Source organism: Bos indicus, chromosome 27 (assembly GCF_029378745.1).
Source record: "Bos indicus isolate NIAB-ARS_2022 breed Sahiwal x Tharparkar chromosome 27, NIAB-ARS_B.indTharparkar_mat_pri_1.0, whole genome shotgun sequence".
In the NCBI taxonomy this organism is placed as follows: Eukaryota; Metazoa; Chordata; class Mammalia; order Artiodactyla; family Bovidae; genus Bos; species Bos indicus.
Window position 1 is genome coordinate 19,574,110 of NC_091786.1, and position 21,006 is coordinate 19,595,115.

At 41.7% G+C, this 21,006-nt stretch overlaps 1 protein-coding gene across 7 annotated transcripts in view; it reads left to right on the top strand.

Annotated features, from left to right (window-relative positions):
* Positions 1-21,006, top strand: part of MTUS1 (microtubule associated scaffold protein 1) — a 187,219-nt gene that overhangs the window by 85,644 nt on the left and 80,569 nt on the right. For 4 of the 7 annotated variants that reach the window (XM_070781593.1, XM_070781595.1, XM_019953409.2 and 1 more), the window contains exons 4-5: positions 10,591-10,752; positions 19,719-19,853. In XM_070781593.1, coding sequence (XP_070637694.1) covers positions 10,591-10,752; positions 19,719-19,853 — 297 coding nt within the window. Of the gene's footprint in view, positions 1-10,590; positions 10,753-12,615; positions 12,821-19,718; positions 19,854-21,006 lie in introns of those variants that run through there. The other 3 variants (XM_070781596.1, XM_019953410.2, XM_070781597.1) reach the window with 2 other exon arrangements.

Consider the following 21,006-nt stretch of genomic DNA (forward strand, 5'->3'; position numbering starts at 1 on the left):
TACTACACCATACTGCTTCTCACTTTTAATTGTTTTTTAATTCATATATGTTAATATCACAAATAGGTGTCTTCACTGATTTGAAGTATCTCCACTATCTTATTCTAAATTTTTGTATTTCTGAGATTGACACACCAGTTTATTAATCTGTAAATATGTTTTTGCCATTACTAGACTGTTTCACTATTTTATACTGTAATAAACTAGTAACATTCCTTCTACGCTTTTAAACTTAAAAAAAAATTGTAGTAAAACAAATACTATGGAAAATTTACCGTTTTAACAACTTCAGTGTACAGCTTGGTGGTATGACGTCCATTCCCATTGTTGTACGGCCCCCACCACCGTCCCGTCTCCAGAGCTTTTCCTCTTCTGCACCTGAAACTCTGTCCAATAAACATCAGCTTCCCAGCCTCCCCTTCCCTCAACCCCTGGCAATCCCCTTTCTGTTCTCTGTGAATTTGACTGCTCCAGGCACCTCACATAAGACGAGTCATTTGTCCTTTGGAACTAGCTTATTTCACTTAGCATAAGGTCTTTAGGTCCATCTATGTTGTAGCCTGTGTCATAATTTCCTCCCTATTTAAAGGCTGAATAAATATTTCGTGGTAATTATGTATGTGCCATATGTTCTTTATCCGGGCATCCACTGCTGGACACTGGGATTGCTTCCGCCTTTTGGCTATTGTGAATAATGTTCGCAGGAACCTGATGTACTGGTATCTACTGAAGGTCCTGCTTTCAGTTCTTTCAGATGACTACCCAGAAGAATCATAAAGCAGTTCTGTTTTTAATTTTTTTTTGAGAAACCCAACATCCCATTTTCAACAGCAGCTATACCATTTTACTGTCCTAGCACCAGTGCAGAGTTCTAATTTCCTCACGTTCTTCCTGACAATTATTTTCTGTCTTGTTTTTATAATAGCCATACGAATAGATGTGAAGTGGTATCTTACTGTAGTTTTGATTTGCATTTCCCTAATGACTAGGGATGGTGAGCAATTTCTCATGTGCTTCTTGGCCACTGTATCTTCTTTCATGCAAGTTCTATTCAAGTGCTTTGCCCATTTTAAAATCAGTTTTGTTGCTGTTGCTGTTGAGTTACAATCCTCATTTTTATGTTCTAAAAAATTCTGACTATTCTTCCTTATTCTAGTTTAAATTGCTCTTTAAAAAATTTTCCCAATTTCCTCTTTGAAAATAATGACATGATTTATCTAGGAATAAGAGTCAATACGTTAATTCAGAGAAGAATGAACGTGTATGTCCCACTTATTCAGATCTTTTATGCTGCTCACTTTTGTGATTTTTCATCATACTAACACTGTTTGACAGGTTTCTTCATAGAAATAGTATGTGTGTACAAGTCAGCGTGTATAATTGCTTTTTGTTGCTAAAGCAAAGGATCTTTTCCTTTTTTCCCCTGGTACATCAGAAAGCTGTTGATTGCTGTACAGTATTTTCTAAGCAGCTTATCAGGTCTGTTTAAATACTTTTTAGACAATACTCTACCTCAAAGCAAAATTTTAAATATATGCATTAGTGTCAATGAGAGAATTTGGTCATTCCGGGTTGAGAGTGAGTCTGTGGCTGCAGTTTGACATATGTATGATTTTTCTCCCATAACTGATTGTTAATTCTTTATTTCTTTGGGTAAGCATACTTTAGTTTCATGATAATAATTCCTAGTAACAGAGAATTACTCCAAAGCTCACTTCCTCTTTATAGTAGTGTTTAAAGAGCCCAAGTTACAATTACAGCTATAAATATATTCTCTTTTGTTGTTTTTTGTATTTTAACTATCTGTGTTGTATATTTGGTGTTTTCCTGGCTCTAGTAGTTAATGGCCCTTGCATTCCTTAATAATAATTATACTTTCTATAGTAATTTATATTTTAAATTGCACATATTAATATGTGGCATATATATCCAGACTGACCTCAGTGATCTCCTTTTCATTGTCTAGTTAAAATCCCCATTGCCTCTAGCCCTGGCAAGTGCACTAGCTTCCTAAGTGTTCCCCTGATTTTAAACTCTTCCCTTCCGTCAGCTCTTTACAGGGCTGCCCCAGGATCAAGTTCCGATGTAAGAGCTCAGAAAGCTGCAGAGCCCCCCACCCCCCGTTCACACCCCACCCCCATAATTAAGGTCTAAAGTTCTTAGCCTGGCATTAATGCCATCTTAAACTTTAAGCTACTTAATGCCAACTGTAAACTGCCCACCACTCCAGCCTTGTTGTTTTTCTTCCCCATGACACCTGTGTTCCTGCTTAGCGAAGCAAATCACAGAATCAAACATTTTCATACAATGAGAAGTTAATCATTTTTCCTGAGAACGTTTGGTAGTGATTTCTGTAGAAAGATGTTTCCAGCACCCTCTCCATCTGCAGTTACTTTACCTTGTGTAAGCAAGTACTAAATACATGTGTAACACAACCCCTCGTGTGAATCCATTGTCTAAATTTTTGTTAAGATTATCTGTCTTCTAATATAGGGAATACAATAGGCAAGTTTTTTTGTCAGCCAATTTTGTCAACATCTTCAAAACCCGTAAATTTCACCAAATGTAAAGAACAGCAAGTCATTTTTTCAGTGTGGAACAGTCTTGTGAAAAATACATTAAAGCTGAATTCATTCTTATCTCATTGAGAGTTCAGAGGTGAAAACTTGCTTCAACTGGTAGATGTTTCTGTGGCTTTGGAAACTGCTCTCACTTCTTTGAAGGTGTTTTGTGAGCTGTGTGGGACCCAGATTCTTTCCCAGGTTTTTCCTTAAAGAATGGACGAGGCCAAGTTGGAGCTGAGAGAGGACACTCCATTCTGTGAAGCCTCTGGGAGCTCCTGTTGGAGGACGCATCATTTAATATGAGTGTCAGAACAAAGGAGTGCCATTCAGGAGTTCATTCTTTGTCTTTAATTTCCAGTCCAAAGGAAACATACCATTATGGTTTTGTGAAGATTTTTCCAGTAGTAAAGTGGCTTTTCATCTTGACCACATAAAAGTGTCGATTATGGCATTGACTTTTTTGTACTAAAATTTAAAGAATTAAAGAGTACCTAATGCTTATAGATGTACAGGAAAAAAAAGATTATTAGAATCTACTTACTTAATTATTGGTCCAGTTTATCCATTTTTAGTTGTTAATCTGTTTTGTCTAGAGTATCTCTTTCTGTTTAAATGTTTGAGCCCATCGACTTTAATAATATTCTTTTTATATTATAAAAATAGACTTATGGTGAGAAAGAATTCACATGGAGTGACATGTAAGTATATAAAGTATGAAGGGAAAATTCCCCATTTCTGTTACTTTCCTTCTCTTTTCCCCTATGTCTCTACCCCATAAGAGGCCCATAAAATTTTTCTATATCCTTCTGGAATTTTTCAACATTTAGATAAGTATAAACTTAAGGAAACTGGGTAATATTAACACAGTCCTATTTTCCACTTAATAAATATCTTACAGATTTTCAGTTTTATAAGGTGTTTCTTAATGATTTTTTGTTGTTGAAAGGCAGTATAATTAATCAGATTTTCCAAGGTGGTTTTCCAAGTAAATTGCTTATTTGATGAAGGTATGTTTCAAAACCAGTAGAATCTGTGTTACTGTCTAAGGCAAAGTGAAGGTGTTATTCTTTCCAGGTTTTCTTGGACAAAAGATGGTTATCATGATAAAATCAGAACAAATCTGTTGTCTCTAAGTAGGCTGATGCTAACAGCATGAGCTTAAAATAAACCACTAAGGCCCATGTAATATCTCTGTAGGAAGGTCTTAAACCTTTATGGTTGACAGCTGAGATAGGTCAGACGGCGTGACATAAACTGGTAACGGTCATCTTTTCAGAACTGGAGGAGCTGTCCTGTCTTGACTTCACTGTTGAGGAATTTGGTGTTTGGGTTCCTCCGAGATGTTCAGCCTGATGTTGCCATGTCTTCCCTGTAATACTGCCTACGATGTGTATGTTTTACTGCTTCTTTATCCAAGTCCAGTTACAGGTCCTGTCAGTCAACTTTGTATTAAGTTAAACGTTAGGACGGTGGGTGAAGCGGTGAGGTGCCTTTGCTGGCCCTGCTGCTTTTAGCGTTCTTGCAGGCTCGCCTTCGAGCAAGGGCAGGGGCTCTGGCTGGTCTCAGGTACAGAAGAGGCAGCAGTGGGCAGGTGGTGGACTGACCTGCGTTCGGCCCCTTTCTGTTGCTGGTTATAGGTGTGGGACCCCTGAAGCCATTTAGCCACGTGAGTAGGTTGCTGATCTATAAACTGGAGGTGGCAATAGTAACACACTGTCAGGGTGCGTCTCAGTTTCCGTGGGGTAATCCTTTCGTGAAGAGGGCATCATCCCGTGTCCTCAGTGCCCGCTGGTCTAGGGTGATGGTGGAACGGGGAACACTCAGGCTGGGACCGTAAACTGCCATTAGATGGAAAGGGTGTGGTTGGATGACAGAGAGACTTGTGAAAATGGGCGGGGCCAGTTCTCCGGAATGAGAATCGGGCTTTTGGGGGTAAGCTTGCTTCTGTGCCAGGCTGTGTGTTGGAATCAGAGGGTAAAGGTGTGTAGTAATTCTGAGACACACGGAGAAGTGTCTATAAACCTTTGATGCTTTCAGAAACAATGCTGTGAGACAACCTGTTCTTAAAAAAAAAAGGTTAATTTTCTAAACATGCTGAGCCTTGACTGCATTGCGACGGTGGCCCAGAAATTTTTATCTGTCACTTACCCAGCCTTGTTCATTGTTTCCAATAATAACGGCTGATTAGAACGAATTTGCTGAAGGAGCAGCAATTTGGTAAATTTATATTGTAAAATCTGTTTATCCCTCCTGAGAGCAAGTAAAATCAGTGGCCAAAAATGCATTAAAAAGTCAAATGGCTACTTGAATATCTGTTATCTGCTAATTATTATAAGGAATGTAAAAAAAAGTCCCCCTTTAATTGATAGAGTGAAGAGTCTATTAACGAAGGACAGCTAAGCTGATAAAAATTGATTAAGTGTTGAATGCTTCAGTGTAGATGGTGAGAGAAGAGATTATTAAAATTTATCCTTCACTCTTGGCCTTTAAATTTTTTTTTATTTTTGGCCACACCATGCGGTTTGTTCCCTGTACAGGGATTGAACCCAGGCGCTTGGGCAATGAGAGCATGGAGTCCTAACCACTGAACTGCCGGGGGATTCCCCCTTAAAATTTTTTTTAAACTAGCTCCATTACTGTTATCATTAAAATTCTATGTGTATTTTATAGCTTCATTGAGATATAATTTGTAAGATATTTGATTTATATACATATACATTGTTAAAGGATTGCTACCATCTAGTTAAACCTCATTCCCTCATGTATTTACCATGTGTGTATGAACATGTGTGTTCTACTCTCATAGCAATTTTGCTACAGTGATAGCACTATATATCAACTCTAGTCACCATGTCTGATGTTATCCTTGGGCCTTATGCATCTGAGAGCCAACAGTCTGTGTCCTTTCCCAACTATTTTCCCCCCACCATACTCTTGGCCTCAAAACAAAAGTTAATTCATTTAGCAAGCATTAAGACTCACTCCACGCTAGATGCTTAGCTATGTCCTGAGCGGAATTGAATTCAGTTCTCTTCCTGGTCTCACGGGCCATACAGACTAGTCTGAGAGGCACATTGAAACAGATGTTGTAACAGAAGTGTGGATCTGAGTAGGAAGGTGTGGTCCTTTGCCCTCAGACGGGAGTGTCCAGGAAGGAGGTTCAGTTCAGTCCCTCAGGTGTGTCCTACTCTTTGAGACCCCATGGACTGGCCCCTCCCATTTTCACAAGTCTCTCTGTCATCCCACCCCACCCTTCCCATCTAATGGCAATTTACGGTCCCAGCGTAAGTCTTTCCCTTTCCACAGAGGACACAGGACAATGCCTACTTCACCAAAGCACGCCAGGCTTCCCTGTCCATCACCAACCCCGGGACCTTGTTCCAACTCATGTCCATCGAGTCGGAGATGCCATCCGACCATCTCATCCTCTGTTGTCCGCTTCTCCTCCCGCCTTCAGTCTTCCCCAGCATCAGGGTCTTTTCCTATGAGTCAGCTCTTTGCATCAGGTGGCCAAAGTATTGGAGCTTCAGCGTCAGCATCGGTCCTTCCAATGAATATTCAGGACTGATTTCCTTTAAGGTGGACTGGTTGGATCTCCTTGCAGTCCAAGGGACTCTGAAGAGTCTTCTCCAGCACCACAGTTCAAAGGCATCAATTCTTCGGTGCTCACCTTTCTTTATGTTCCATACCTCATATCCATACATAACTACTGGGAAAACCATAGCTTTGACTAGACAGACCTTTGTTGTTAAAGTAATGTCTCTGCTTTTTAATATGTTGTCTAGGTTGGTCATAGCTTTTCTTCCAAGGAGCAAGTGTCTTTTAATTTCATGGCTGCAGTTCCCATCTGCAGTGATTCTGCAGCCCAAGAAAATATTATTGATATTTATTCCGGCAATCTTGATTCCAGCTTGTGCTTCATCCAGCCCAGCATTTCACATGATATACTCTGCATATAAGTTAAATAAGCAGGGTGACAATATACAGCCTTGACGTACTCCTTTTCCTATTTGGAACCAGTCCATGTTCCATGTCCGGTTCTAACTGTTGCTTCTTGACTTCCATACAGGTTTCTCAGGAGGCAGGTAAGGTGGCCTGGTATTCCCATCTCTTTAAGAATTTTCCACAGTTTGTTGTGATTCACACAGTCAAATGTTTTAGCATAGTCAATGAAGCAGAAGTCGATGTTTATCTGGAATTCTCTTGCTTTTTTGATGATACATCAGATGTTGGCAATTTGATCTCTGGTTCTTCTTCCTTTTCTAAATCCAGCTTGAACATCTGGAATTTCTTGGTTCAGGTACTGTTGGAGCCTAGCTTGGAGAATTTTGAGCATTACTTTGCTAGCATATGAGATAAGTGCAACTGTGCAGTAGATTGAACATTCTCTGGCATTGCCCTTCTTTGGGATCGGAATGAAAACTGACCTTCTCCAGTCCTGTGGCCACTGCTGAGTTTTCCAAATTTGCTACCATATTGAGTGCAGCACTTACAGTGTCATCTTTTAGGATTTGAAATAGCTCAACTGGAATTCCATCACCTCCACTAGCTTTGTTCATAGTGATGCTTCCTAAGGCCCACTTGACCTTGCTCTCCAGGATGTCTGGCTCTAGGTGAATGATCACACCATTGTGGTTATCTGGGTCATGAAGATCTTTTTTGTATAGTTCTCCTGTGTATTCTTGCCACCTCTTCTTAATATCTTCTGCTTCTATTAGGTCCATACCACTTCTGTCTTTTATTGTGCCCATCTTTGCACTAAATGTTCCCTTGGCATCTCTGATTTTCTTGAAGAGATCTCTAGTCTTTCCCATTCTATGGTTTTCCTCTGTTTCTTTGCATTGATCACTTAGAAAGGCTTTCTTATCTCTCCTTGCTATTCTTTAGATCTCTGCATTCAAATGGATAGATCTTTCTTTTTCTCGTTTGCCTTTGCTTCTCTTCTTTTCTCAGCTATTTGTAAGGCCTCCTCAGACAACCATTTTGCCTTTTTGTGTTTCTTTTTTGGGGGGATCACAGCCTTTTTTTTTGATCACAGCCTCCTATACTGTGTCACAAACCTCTGTCCATAATTCTTCAGGCACTCTATCAGGTCTAGTCCCTTGAATCTATTTATCACTTCCACTGTATATCATAAGGGATTTGACTTAAGTCATAACTGAATGGTCTAGTGGTTTTCCCTGCTTTCTTCAATTTAAGTCTGAATTTTGCAATAAGGAGTTCATGATCTGAGCCAGAGTCAGCTCCTGGTGTTGTTTTTGCTGACTGTATAGAGCTTCTCCATCTTTGGCTGCAAAGAATATAATCAATCTGATTTCAGCACTGACCATCTGGTGATGTCCATGTGTAGAGTCGTCTCTTGTGTTGTTGGAAGATGGTGTTTCCTATGACTAGGAAGGAAAGGCTTCACTAAGAGGTGGTGATTCTCGTCAACTCACTTTGTAAGTCACTAGGCAGAGTTTGGGGACTGGAGGGAAAGAAGCCCATTGTATTCACAGGGATGGACAGAAGAGAAAAACAGAGTAAAAAGTCCTGGAAAAATAAAAAGATGTGTGTCTATGGGTGTGTGTGTAGAGAGGTAAGCGCATGTGAAGCACTCGAGAAAGAACTGGTTAGGAATCCACCCTAGAACTGCTTCTTATGTCTTTAAATTTAAATATTAATTAAGGGATTAAAAATAATGTCATCCTGCAGATAATGGTGCTAACACTGGGTGGTGCTAAGTTGCTTCCGTCATGTCCAACTCTTTGTGACCTCATAGACCATAGCCCACCAGGTTCCTCTGTCTGTGGGATTCTCCAGGCAAGAATACTAGGGTGGGTTGCCATTGCCTTCTTCAGGAGATCTTCCTGACCCAGGGATCAAACCCACATCTCTTATGTCTCCTGTATTGGCAGGCAGGTTCTTTACCACTAGCGCCACTGCTGTAGGTCGTAGATAATGGGGAATTACAGATTATAGGTTGGGTCCTGACCTTAGTTTTCACATTCAGAAGATCAACACGATGGAGCTGAAAAGGGTGGAAGGACAGAACTTTAAAATCTAATACAGTTATTTAGGCAACATTTAAAGGAGTAGGTAAGGATTTGTAGCATTTAGATTGAGAGGAGGAGAACTTTTTGAGAAGAAATGATGTGTCTGATGGATTGGAATAGCACCTCCTGGTGTCAGAGGAAAAACCAGGATGCCTGGAGCAGGGCTCACATTTATGTACGAGGTCAGCCCAGGGTTGAGGCTGCAGACAGGAGAACTTTAGATGCCAGGCCTCAAGTACTTCAGTGCTTTCTTTTCTGTTAAGGGGAGATTTTTATAAGTGAAATAATTGGGACAAAGCAGTGAGCATTACTCTTTGGAAAACCTACTTTCCTCTCTTATGGCGACATTGGTAATATGTGACTCGATAATTTACAGCTAAGGTCTTTTTCAACTCTTGACATTCTTCAGTTGTATGATCCTAGTGGTGTTGAGAGACTTAATGTTAGATAATGTGAGAACCTGATGGGGGAAAAAAGCTGATTCCAATGTTTTGGGGGTGGGGAAAAAGGAGAATTTAATTACAATTAACGTTAGTAGGTAGGAGGTTGTCTAATTGCCCAAGTTACAACTTTCAGCAAGAAAATGAAAATGTGAGTGCCATTGAGATTCAGGAGGACAGAGCTGCAGGTGAGAATTTGGGGTTCATCGAGATAGGGCAGTGGTTAAAGTAGATACAATAGACTCTCCTGGAGAGGTGGATATGTAAAAAGTTGGAGCCAAGGCATGGACTTAGGAAATGCCCAAGTTCAGGAAGCATCAGGATAGTGTGGTTTCAAGGATGCCACAGAACGGGAAGTGTCCATACATGTCTTATAGAAAAGTGGATGTACTTGCTATAATAAAGAGCTAGGAGTTTGAGTGAGAACCATTTAAGTTTGGCAAATAAAGAGTAAAGATGAAAGTGAAAGTCGCTCAATCGTGTCTGACTCTTTGCGACTGCATGGACTGTATTTTCCGTGGAATTCTCCAGGCCAGAATACCGGAGTGGGTAGCTCTTCCCTTCTCCAAGGGATCTTCCCAACCCAGGGATCAAACCCAGGTCTCCTGCATTGGGGGAAGAGTCAGGCAAGCCCAAGAATACTGGAGTGGGTAACCTATCCCTTCTCCAGAGGATCTTCTCAACCCAGGAATTGAACCAGGGTCTCCTGCATTGCAGGCGGATTCTTCACCAACTGAGCTATCAGGGAGGCCCAAGGATGCAAAGGACAGATGAAAAAAGAATGCTAATAATATAGCACCACCTGCTGTTAGGCATTAGGTATTTTTGAATTGTTTTTCTCAAATGGACTTCTTCCTATCTTGGTTATTTTTTAGTTTTCACCTAGTTTTTATCTCGTAGCCTAGTGTGTGAACACACTAATTTGTTTACTTTTAAATCAACAGTATTGTGGGAAGTCATATCAATTTGTTTATCCCTTGATTTCAACGTTGCCAAAAGTTTCTGTCTCAAATGACTCTGTGTCACAGAAGCATGTATGTTAATCACTCAGTTGTGTCTGACTCCTTGCGGCCCCATGGACTACTGTAGCTCATCAGGCTCCTCTGTCTATGGAATTCTCCAGGCAAGAATACTGGAGTGGGTAGCCATTCCCTTCTTCAGGAGATCTTCCCAACCCAGGGATGGAACCCAGGTCTCCTGAGTGTCCCATCTGAGCCACCAGGGAAGCCCATGTCACAGAAGACCCAAGTTAATTCCTTCACTGTTATAAGATCACAGGAATCCTTCCTGCGTAATTCTGAATATTCATTTTACATCTTGACTCACTTGTTCATCCCTGGACAAGGAAATGGCAACCCACTCCAGTATTCTTGCCTGGAAAATTGCATGGATTGAGGAGCCTGGCAGGCTACTATCCACGGGGTCGCAAAGAGTCGGACACGACTGAATGACTTCACTTTCACTTGTTCATGTAGGAGCTCGGGTTTACAAGCTTAGAGCTTTTGGAATGAATAGCGGTGGAAACTTTTTGTCTTTTTTTCAATCCCCAAGGAAAACCTGCATCCTTGAAAACAGCGCAGCCGTCTCGTGTGAATCTGCCCAGATTGCTTCCTAGACCCAAAGCATCTGTGAAAAACCCTGCGCTGCGGAGGACAGAAAGCGCCTCCTCTGTCGCCAGCGTCCACAGTGAGCTGAGCGCTTACAGCAACAACTGTAAGTCAGTCTTACGTCAGACTTTGGGGCCTGTTGAAACTGTAGTTGTGAGAGAAATCTAATGAGCTACCAATTATCAGGATTTTTGATTCTGTGATTTAGGGGGAAAATGCACATCCTGCTTCTCCCTTGGAATTGCTAAAAAAAAGTTTGGCAGGAGAAGAAAGTTGTCTCAACGACATTCTCTTTTGATGAATGTGCTAGGAAACACTGACATACTTATCTGTTGAAGGCATGTGGGTGTTTTTTTTGTTGTTGTTATTGTTGGTGGTGGTGGGTTGTTTTTTCTGTTTGTTTGTTTAAGGAAAGAAAGTGATCTAGGAACTGTTGGAACCCAACTGGAAATCAGAAAAATAGATAACTTCAGTTTCATTTGCTTTGTAAACGGCTGCATTTTGTAGAAGCATTTGTTCGTTTGTTTGTATTTCCTAATCTTAAACTTTGGATGCTAGATTCAATGTATTAGGAGTGAATATTTTAACTTCAAGCTTAGTTTTAAATAATTTAAACAGAATATTTGGGGGATTTTCAATTAGTATGAATTTTGTTTTCTGTGTATAAAATGACAGAGTTATTTTCTTAAATAGTAAGTTGAGTTATCCTTTTCATTCAAAAGATGTATTTGGTCTTAGTGTTTATTTGCTCATTTCCTTTTTCATTTCTTTCAACAGTAGCTCATGGATTAACAAATGTGAGGAATTTTGGAGTGCCTGCTGTATATAAGCAGCACTGTAGATGCTGGGAAGGATATGAGATATCAGAGAAATTGTCCCTCTGGGAAAGATAGTTGAGGATAAAGAAGATGTTTACGTGGATAACTAGAATATCAGATGAAACAAGGAATAAGGGAGTGGTGGGGAGGAGGGGAGTTCTCTCTGCCTTAGAGGGAATCAGTTTCTTCTTTCTGTGAGAGGACAAGGACAGATTGGAGTCATGTTATTGAACCTTCTGGGTGTGGAGCACCTTACAGTGTTACTGTACATACTTTCTCTGTTTTTTTCTCAAATAACTTCCATTACCCTGATTTTACACGTGAGGTAATTGTGGCTCAGAGAGGTTGTCACTGGTCCAAGGGCACTCAGCCAGCATGTGACAGAACTGAGAAAGTTTATGGTTAAGACTTGGAATTAATGACTGAAAGAATGAGCACATTTCCAAGAGGTTACTTAGCAGCAGGATCTGGTCTCCTATGAGAGTAAATAGTTGTATATAGGAACTTTAGGGACCCTGGGATATGTTACTTGCAGTGAGATGGGACCGTTATCCACTTGCTACTTGAAGTTTGAAGTCGTGGCAGATCAGAGGGTTTGCGTTTATCTGTTGACTTGATTTGAAAAGGTCATTGACACGTGTATTCCCTTAAGGTCATTGCACTTGCAGCATTCTCTGTTTGTAACAGGAAATGTTAAAAACAAAACCACCTGAACAGAAGCACCCAGGTGCTCTCAGGGGGGCCTGGAGGGTTGTGTAGTGTTGGCGCTTGTGACCCTGGCAGGAGGCGCGTCCGTAGAGCCACTGCCCAGCGTCCCCAGCGACAGCCATGTTGCCACGGCCCCGCTCAGGACCGCGTCTGACACTCCCAAGGAGGGTGTCACAGTGCTTTTGTCTGTTCCTTTTTGTCTTTTAACAAAGGGGCTTCCCGTGGACCCACAGAGCCTGTCTACTGGCTGTGTGTCCCTGTCTCAGATGAAGCGTTCAAATGAGTCTCTTTCTTAGATGGATCCACTAGCCGGTTTAATCTGTTCTGTGTAGTGCCTGGGAGCTTAGTTTTTTTTTTTTTCCCCTGCTCCATTCTAATTCACTAAGAGCAAGCATGAGGAATAGGAGCGTGAACATGGCTGCAGTTTTCCTTGCTTGAGCTTGCTGTGATCCTTTTAAATGACTATACCAGGAGGATTTCGCAGCTGTACAGAAACGGATGCGTCTTCGAAAATATTTATCAATTCTACATTCTCCGCACCAGCCGGCTCAGAGAGGCACTACGATGCTACCTTATTGACATTGCTGGTTCTGGGATCCTACACCCTTTGTATAGTTCCTTTGTTAGCCACGTTTACTGGCAAAAGAAGTAGGTCGACGATTTCTGGTTTGATTCTTTCTTTGTAAGCATGCTTAAATTTCCTTCAATAAATTGACTTAGTATCTCTCAATTGCTATCTTTATAACTCGTAATTTGTTAATTGTGGTATTTCTCGGGCATGTTTATATTGAAGTTGTGAATGGTTCTTCACAGAACCAATTTTATTGTGTGTTTTGTGTTTGGGAACTCGGATTAAATATAATTCAGCAATGTTGTCGATGTTCTTGGCACATGAGATTACTTTATAAAAGACTAGTTAATGGTCTCATTTGTGATGAAACAACTGGTAGTTTTTGTTTGCCCAGTCGTTGTGTGAGTATAGGGAAAATACTTTCCTAGACTTAGAATCAAATCATCACATGTTAATGCTTTTACTTATATGCTATCTAAAAATATTTAAAATGTGTGTTTTTTCGGAATTACCTTCAAACGTGAAAAAAGTCATTTTGAGCTGCAGTGTTTCTGATTTCTGATAATGATCATGGAACGATCATGATTTCTGGTCATGTTAGGAAATAACCTTTCGATCTGTGTTTTAAATTCTTCTGGGGTGAAGCCTTTGGATGCTTTTAAAGAACGTTTCCTTGCTTTGTTTGCTCCTCTCTTTGTGATGTGATGCTGTCAGTGCAGTCGCTTCTGAGATGGCAAGATGCTCTTAGAAAATTCTGGGTTGCCGTGCTTAAGGATGCTAGAGAAATAACACAACCAAGTTCTAAAGCAACTGAATCAAAATGTATAAGACAATAAACCTTTCTTTTGTGGGGGTTCCAGCAGGTGCTTTGTGTGTGTTCTTTTCAGCATAGAAAATTTTTAAAGTTACAGTGCTGATTTTTTTTTTTAACATATATTAGTACAAAATTTAATCTGGTAGTTTCTGTATCAAATATGCTCATTTTTAGAGGTTAAATGTTGTAAGCTCTTCCAGACTCAGAGAGCTAAGGTCCAGTTTTTAAGATCATTGGATAAAAATACGTTATATAGTGTAGGTCTTGTAAAGAGGGGAAGGTTTGAGGGACCTTTGTGTGAGTGTAGAAGGCGGTCTCAGGGGAGTCAAGAATTTTGCCATATTAGCAGATATGAAGCCCAAGAGTGTCTTACACCTTCCAGTTTGGCCGGAAAAGCATGATGAGCACATTTATTTTTGAGAGACAGATGGCAAGGGGAAATGAAAGGTTGCACACCCGAGCTGTCTGCACTGTCTGGGAGACGGAACGGGTGAAGGTAAACTAAAGACATGGAGCTTTCTCTCCCTTCACCTTCACGGCCAGCCCCGTTGCGCGCGGCATGGTACGGTAGAAAAGAGCATCCGAGTTGAACTCCTGCAAGCTGTCTTACTAACTCATGGAAGCTGGACAGTCTCACACCCTCTTAGCCTCAGTGTTCTCACCTGATGAATGGGCAGGGAGACCCAGATTGTCCTAAATCCCCTAAATCCTTTCGGTGGCAAAGGCTTCTGCCTACCTTTAGTTTTCCTCATGATGATAAAATGGTACCTAATAGCTTGGAAGAAGGGTGTTTGGAGCAGGGATCAAGGTGATGGAGAGAAGGATCTGTCTCACTCGCCTTCAGTCCCGTCCTCATTGCTGAATGGCAAGTGGGTATTGTGTCACCTGCCAATACAGGTCAGTTGGTGAGAATCACCCGGACAGCAGTGAAAGTTTTCCCAGCTGCTTCCAGGTTCAGAGCAAGTCCAGCGTGGGTTTGACCACTGAAGCCTGCCTGAGGTGAGGCAGGCGGTGAAAGGCAGGTGGTACATACATTGGCCCCGTGTTCCAGCACATACCCAGTACTTAAGCACATCCGAATGGACAATTGAATAAGAAAATACTATCATCTAGACTGGTGTTTTGTCTTCATTCTTTTCTGAACTGTGTCTGAGACCTTCCTGTTAGTACAGGGTTGGGTGATTTTGCGTTTGGAATTTGAGAGCTTGGACGTTAAGTCGTGATTTGATTCGAAGCCAGGTGGGCAGAGGATCTGGCGCAGTGGGAAGTGTTGAGCTGATTCATCGAAAGTTCGGAAAACAAGCAGAAGGTTGGCTCCGTGTGTATATACATGTTTTTTAAACAAAAACAAAAACTAACGTGGAGCAGGCGCTAGAGTGTGGTGTGAAGTGTTAGTTCTCAAATAACAGTTTGAAACAGTGGAAGCCTTTCTCTAGCAGGGAAATCTTTTTCCTTGTGCTTGGACTTCTCTGGAAATCTCTTCATTTTATCTGTAGACTCGGTCATCTCTGTCATTTCACTTGAACCACATTCTGCGTGTGGGGAAATGAAGGATTCACGAGCATCTGTTACTCTGGCATAATCAGGGCAGCTAAGACCAGGGCTGACAACAACATGGGGGCAGTTCTAAAACAGTGTGTATTAGACCTGGCTGAGGCACGGGCGATCACTCGTGGGACCTCACACGTCGAGTCTACAAACCAGCTGTCACGGAGTGGCTGTGTCTCCTGGAGCACCGTACTGGGGAGAATTCCCACTGGGTGTTTGGCCTCAGAGGGACCCTGCGCCCGTTAGTGGGGGTCTGCGCTGTCTGCACACTAGGGGTTCAGACCCTCTCCTGCGTAGACAGGTGACACGATTCAGCACAGCTGGGCAGTGGCCCAGTCAGGACCAGGATTCAGATAGTACAGGCTCCATTCCCTTCCTCGACACTAAGGTGCTTCCGTCATTCTGTTGGAACTTGTGCCGCTGAAGGGTTTATCACTGGGACATAATAACTCTAGGCGAGAGGAAATGCAGACATTCTTAGCATACCCAGCCGGCTGCCCAGCTGAAATAGAAGGCAGGAGAAATATTCTCAAGGCATCATGCCTTGTAATAAAGGTCGTCCTTCCAGTTGGGGTTTACTGGAAAGCGACAGGCCAGCTTAGAGGAGAGCTTTAGAGAACTGAGGGATGTGTAAGTGTTGGTCACAGGTCAGCACATTAGTAACATGGGAGAGAATGAAGGGGGCATGTATAGTAGATGATCAGAGAGAGAGAGATGTGTGTGTCTGTGAGTGTGTGCATATGTGTATGTGTGTGTGTGTGTGTTTATATATGTCATATAAAAATGGAAGTGTATGTGTTTATGTGTGTGCATATGTGCATATATGTGTGTGAGTTTATATATGTCACATAAAAATGGAAGTGTGTGTTTATATGAGTGTGTGCATATGTGTATATATATATGTGTGTGTGTGTGTGTGTGTGTGTGTTTGTACCCCAAGTCAAGCTCATTTTTATCCTTGTCGTAGGGAATGTTGACCCTCATGTGTTAACACTGATGCGATCGCATGCCGGCAGGACTGAGCCTCCAGGGTGGCGGTGAGACACCTGGCCCCCAGCACCTCCTGTTCTGCACATGACTGAGTTGGGAATATTGTCCCTCGTGAGAAAAGACTTTTGCTTTCATGACAAATCCTCTTACCGAGTCCTTTGGAAACTGAAAGTCTTTATGTTCAAAACTTAGAAATAAAACATGTGGATTTACTATCATATGAATTTATAATATGTCTGTAAGTTAAATTCAATTTTTCAAAATTTGAATAGGCAACTTATTTGCTGCTGAATATAGCTTTCAAAATGTGTCAAGAAAAGGCAGACTCAGATCCAGATTGTTGTAATACATGGTTGATACCAATAACGTCATTCACTTCCCTTCATAGATTTTGATTTAGTATAGGTGGAAATGTTGATTGAAACCCAATATCCATTTTATATGAAATTCTAAAAGACATGCTCTATGACACTTTGGTTTTGTTTCTTTAAGACTATGAAGTCACTCCCCATCAGTTCTTTAAAAAGTTATGTTGAACTTTATAGTAGTCATATCTTTAGTGTTTAACATTTACATTAGCTCCCTGTCAGCTTTGGAAAACTCTATGGCACCCCACTCCAGTACTCTTGCCTGGAAAATCCCATGGACGGAGGAGCCTGGTGGGTTGCAGTCCATGGGGTCGCTGAGGGTCGGACACGACTAAGCGACTTCACTTTCACTTCTCTCATGCATTGGAGAAGGAAATGGCAACCCACTCCAGTGTTCTTGCCTGGAGAATCCCAGGGACGGGGGAGCTTGGTGGGCTGCCGTCTATGGGGTCGCACAGAGTTGGACACTACTGAAGTGACTTAGCAGCAGCAGCAGCGGCAGTCTCCACGTTCTAGGGAATAAGGGAATTGGAAAGGATAGGAAATAGACAGAAACTTGTCAGCGGGAGGGAAGACTATGTAGATTGGGCCTGATATTAAGCGTTACCTGGGCACAGGAAGAACAAACAGATGGCTCCCTGTAGGGGGGACTTGACATTGATCAGGGCAGAGTGATGGCAAGTCTTCACCAGGTTCAAGTGTGACATCCTTCAGGACTCTTGTAGAGCTGGACAGTTTAGCCTAGGCAAAAATTTCTGTCTTCAAATTTATAAATATTAGTAAATAGGGTTGACATCTCATCCCTTTGCAGAAGTGTGAAGTGAAGAAAGGGATCAAGATTGGTGATAAAGACCTTTGTGATTGTAAGTGTTAATAATTAGAATGGAATTGGATGGTTAGAATTGGGTGTTGAAATTATTTTGAAACAAATGATTAAAAAGTCCAGTCTGGGTTGGCAAAGGGGGAAATTAAGCCTGGAAACCAGGTTGTGAATGATCAGACCTCCAGCCCAGTAAGTATATGGTGACATAAACATGCTGGGGCTTTGTATGGAAATGGATAAAAAGGTTAACTTTTATGGGAATTGAAAAAACTATAAAACTTTCTAAGTATTTTTCTTTTGATTTCTTTTCCCCCTTCTGGGATGTGGAGAGAAAAGGGCAAAGTGCGTTGTGTACACTCTTGAGCATTATGTGTAACATGGTAACCTCTCAGCAAGAGCCAAGCCAGCGCTGTTAAAATTCCTTGTAGGAGCCGAGCTCCTGGACAGTGAACTTTTTCAAAGATTATTCATTTCTGGAGAACTAAGAAGAGAATTTCAGAATGAAAGGACATACTGATGCCTTTTAATTAGGTCACTGCTGCTGCTCTTCTCTCTGTTTTTATTACCACTTACTAAAATTGGAAACGGCCTTTTTGATATATGTAATTTTATGTGTTATTTTTGGCTGCATTGGGTCTTCGTCACCGCAGGTGCTTTCTCTAGTTGGAGTGAGTGGGGTCTACTGTTTGGTTTTGGCCTCGGAGGCTTCTCAGTGCAGTGGCTTCTCTTGTTAGGAGCACAGGCTTCAGGAGTCGTGGCTCTCAGGCTGCGGAGCACAGGCTCAGGAGGGGTGATGCACAGACTTAGTTGCTCTGCAGAAGGTGGGATCTTCCTGGATCAGGGATCAAACCTGTGACTCCTGCCTTGGCAGGTGGATTTTTACCACTGAGCCACCCAGGCAAGTCTCTGAAACAGCTTTTTGTGTTATCTTTACATGCCGATACTATTGTTTCCAAACCTTTCCTTTAAGGTTTTGGACATTTAGCGTGATTCTGAAATGTAGATAACACTCAGCCAGAAACAGTGCAGTAAGTGATGGGGGTGCTGGTTATGTTCCTAAAGTTTCCATAGTCCTCTCAGCCGTATCAGAGCTGGGAACACTGTTTCATGGGACCTCATTACGGGCCCAGTGCACCTTTCCCAAAAATGCAGTGTGAAAATGCATTCTTATTGAATTCAGAGCACAGGAAATAGACCCTGCTTCTTCGTTTCGCTTGCCTCTTCCCCTGCTCCTTATAAACCTTAAGGATACAATAGAAGATTTGGGTTTTTTTTTTTTCAATCCAGTGGGAAGCTATGAATATGAAGAGAAATTTCTCATTTAGGGAGAACCTACATAAACATACACTCTACACAGTTGTCTCATGTAACTGAAAGATACTTAGTTTTTCATTGCCCGGGGCTCCAGTCATTACTGTGCAAAAGAAGAAATACAAGTAAGCAAGGCATCTGTTGAAGGCTTTGTCTACAGGTTACTCCATGGTATCAGATTTTCATTCTGGTAGACAATCGAGTTACAAATTATCGATTTTTTTAAAGGTGTGTTTTTATTTCCAAATGTCACTGTCTTTTGATAATGCCAAAATTGCCTTTAGGGTCCCAGTGAAGACAGAGAAGCAAAATCAGAGACTAGCAAAATAGCAGACATCCTTTCCAGGACCATTGACATATCAGACCTAGAATAGAGTATTTGGTCACCTTCACTCTGACCTCCTCCTAGGAAATAGTGTAGGTCTGGTTCTGCAGGAGCCCCCTTTTGCTAGTTAACTGTCATGGACTCAGAATTACAGCATAGTCTAAGCACAGGTGGCTAGTCTCAAATTTGCTCCAAAAGTCCTTTATTCAGTTCCTTTAACGCCTGGAAACGTCCCCCCGCCCCCAACCCCGAGTTAATTCCTGTGTGAGTGAGAGAAGAAAGGTTTGCATGGAATACAGGAGATGCTTTTATTATTTAGGTGGAATTCCATTTTCTGTTTCAATTCTGAGGCTTAGGCACCTTTGTTCTAGGGCAGATGTTGGAGCTTTAGCTTCTTGCGGCAGCGGAGAAGGGTCAGAACCTGATCTCATCTTCACAGCTACAGATGAGCTTGAGGATAATACTCATCCCTCGGTACCATGGGGGATTGGTTCCAGAACCCCCGAGGATACCAAAACACCTCCCAGGTTTCATGTGGGATGACAGCTGCCCTGGACCTGAGGCATGAACTTGGGCTGTGCCAGGATGTGTGATCACCCTGGTTACATCTTACCCTGCATCCCCGTGAACAGGAACTACCTGTTGTCTGTCTTTGTATCCCCACCACCCAGTAACGACCAGCAGGTGGTGTAGGTGCTTAGTGAACACCTGCTAATTCAAGGGGGACAGATAGGTCACGGAAGAGTCATACTGTGGTTATCAGTCAACTGAAATGCACTTTTCTGTTCTATTCTAGCTGGTAATGCCGCTGTCATCAAATATGAGGAAAAACCTCCAAAACCAGCATTTCAAAATGGCTCCTCAGCATCCCTATATCTGAAGCCCTTGGTACCCAGAGGTCACACGCACTTTCTGAAAACTCCTCCAAAAGGTATGGGACCTCCTGGTGAAGAGAAGAGGAAGATGAGGCTTTTCAAATCCTTGGCTTGTAGGAGGTTAAAATGTTGACAGCTTCACAGTGTATCGGACTTTTATTTACAAAAAGTCTGAGAAATAAAGCCATAACAGATTTTATACTGAGGGAAGCTCTTCTTGTTCTGAGAGTCTGCTGGTTCTGTAGCTAAAACTTGATACACAGAAATCAGCAGATAGAGAAAAGCTATAAGGTGATAAGAAATAAAACTTCCAGAGTTAAATTATGTGAAAGTGGCGATCTATAGTAATGGCATAGAAATGCATGGTTTACTTCATACTTTGGGTCCAACCATGTTATCCTCACCCCCGCCACCCCACCGCTTTATTTATCTCTTTTATGAATCACTCACTTTGTAATTGCTGCAACTATGAAGGTTAATCTTCAGGTTTACAACATAAGTGGTATATACTTCTGGGGTCACCAGCCTCTGGAATCTAATGCCTGATGATCTGAGGTGGAGCTGATGTAATGATAATAGAAATAAAGAGACAATAAAAGTAATGCACTTTAATCATCCCCAAACCACCTCTCCACCCCTCAACAACCCGCCACCCTGCCCCCAGGTCTATGGAAAAATTGTCTTCCATGAAACCAGTTGCTGGTGCCAGAAAGGTTGGGGGACCACTGCTTATATGGAATGTTCTCTTGCAGCTTTATCACAGTGGAGCTGAAGCACATTAACAGTTGTTATTCAGTGAACTGAAAGATTGTTTAGCTGAAAGCATAATTGTGAATGAGAAGCTTGAGCGGTCATACGTGAGGCATATTTATATTAGAGAGATTAAAAAACACAGAAAGTTACACAGTTCTCCTTCATCCCATCGACCACGAATAACCGCTCCATTTCCTCCTGTTCGTTTCTTTTGCATGTGTAATCATTTTCCTTTTGTTTCAAGAAAACTCAGAGCATGGTATGTACACTCTCTTGTGCTGTGCTGTTTTTTATTAACTTAGTAGTATGTCATGAGAGCATCTTCATTTTAAATGACTATGAAAGTGTCTCCTGTTTTCTAATTCTGTGGTTCCTGAACACAATTTCTGACTTTCACTGTGGCACCTTATACTGGGATGAACATCTTTGAAGGTGAACATTGTTCATTGCTTCAGA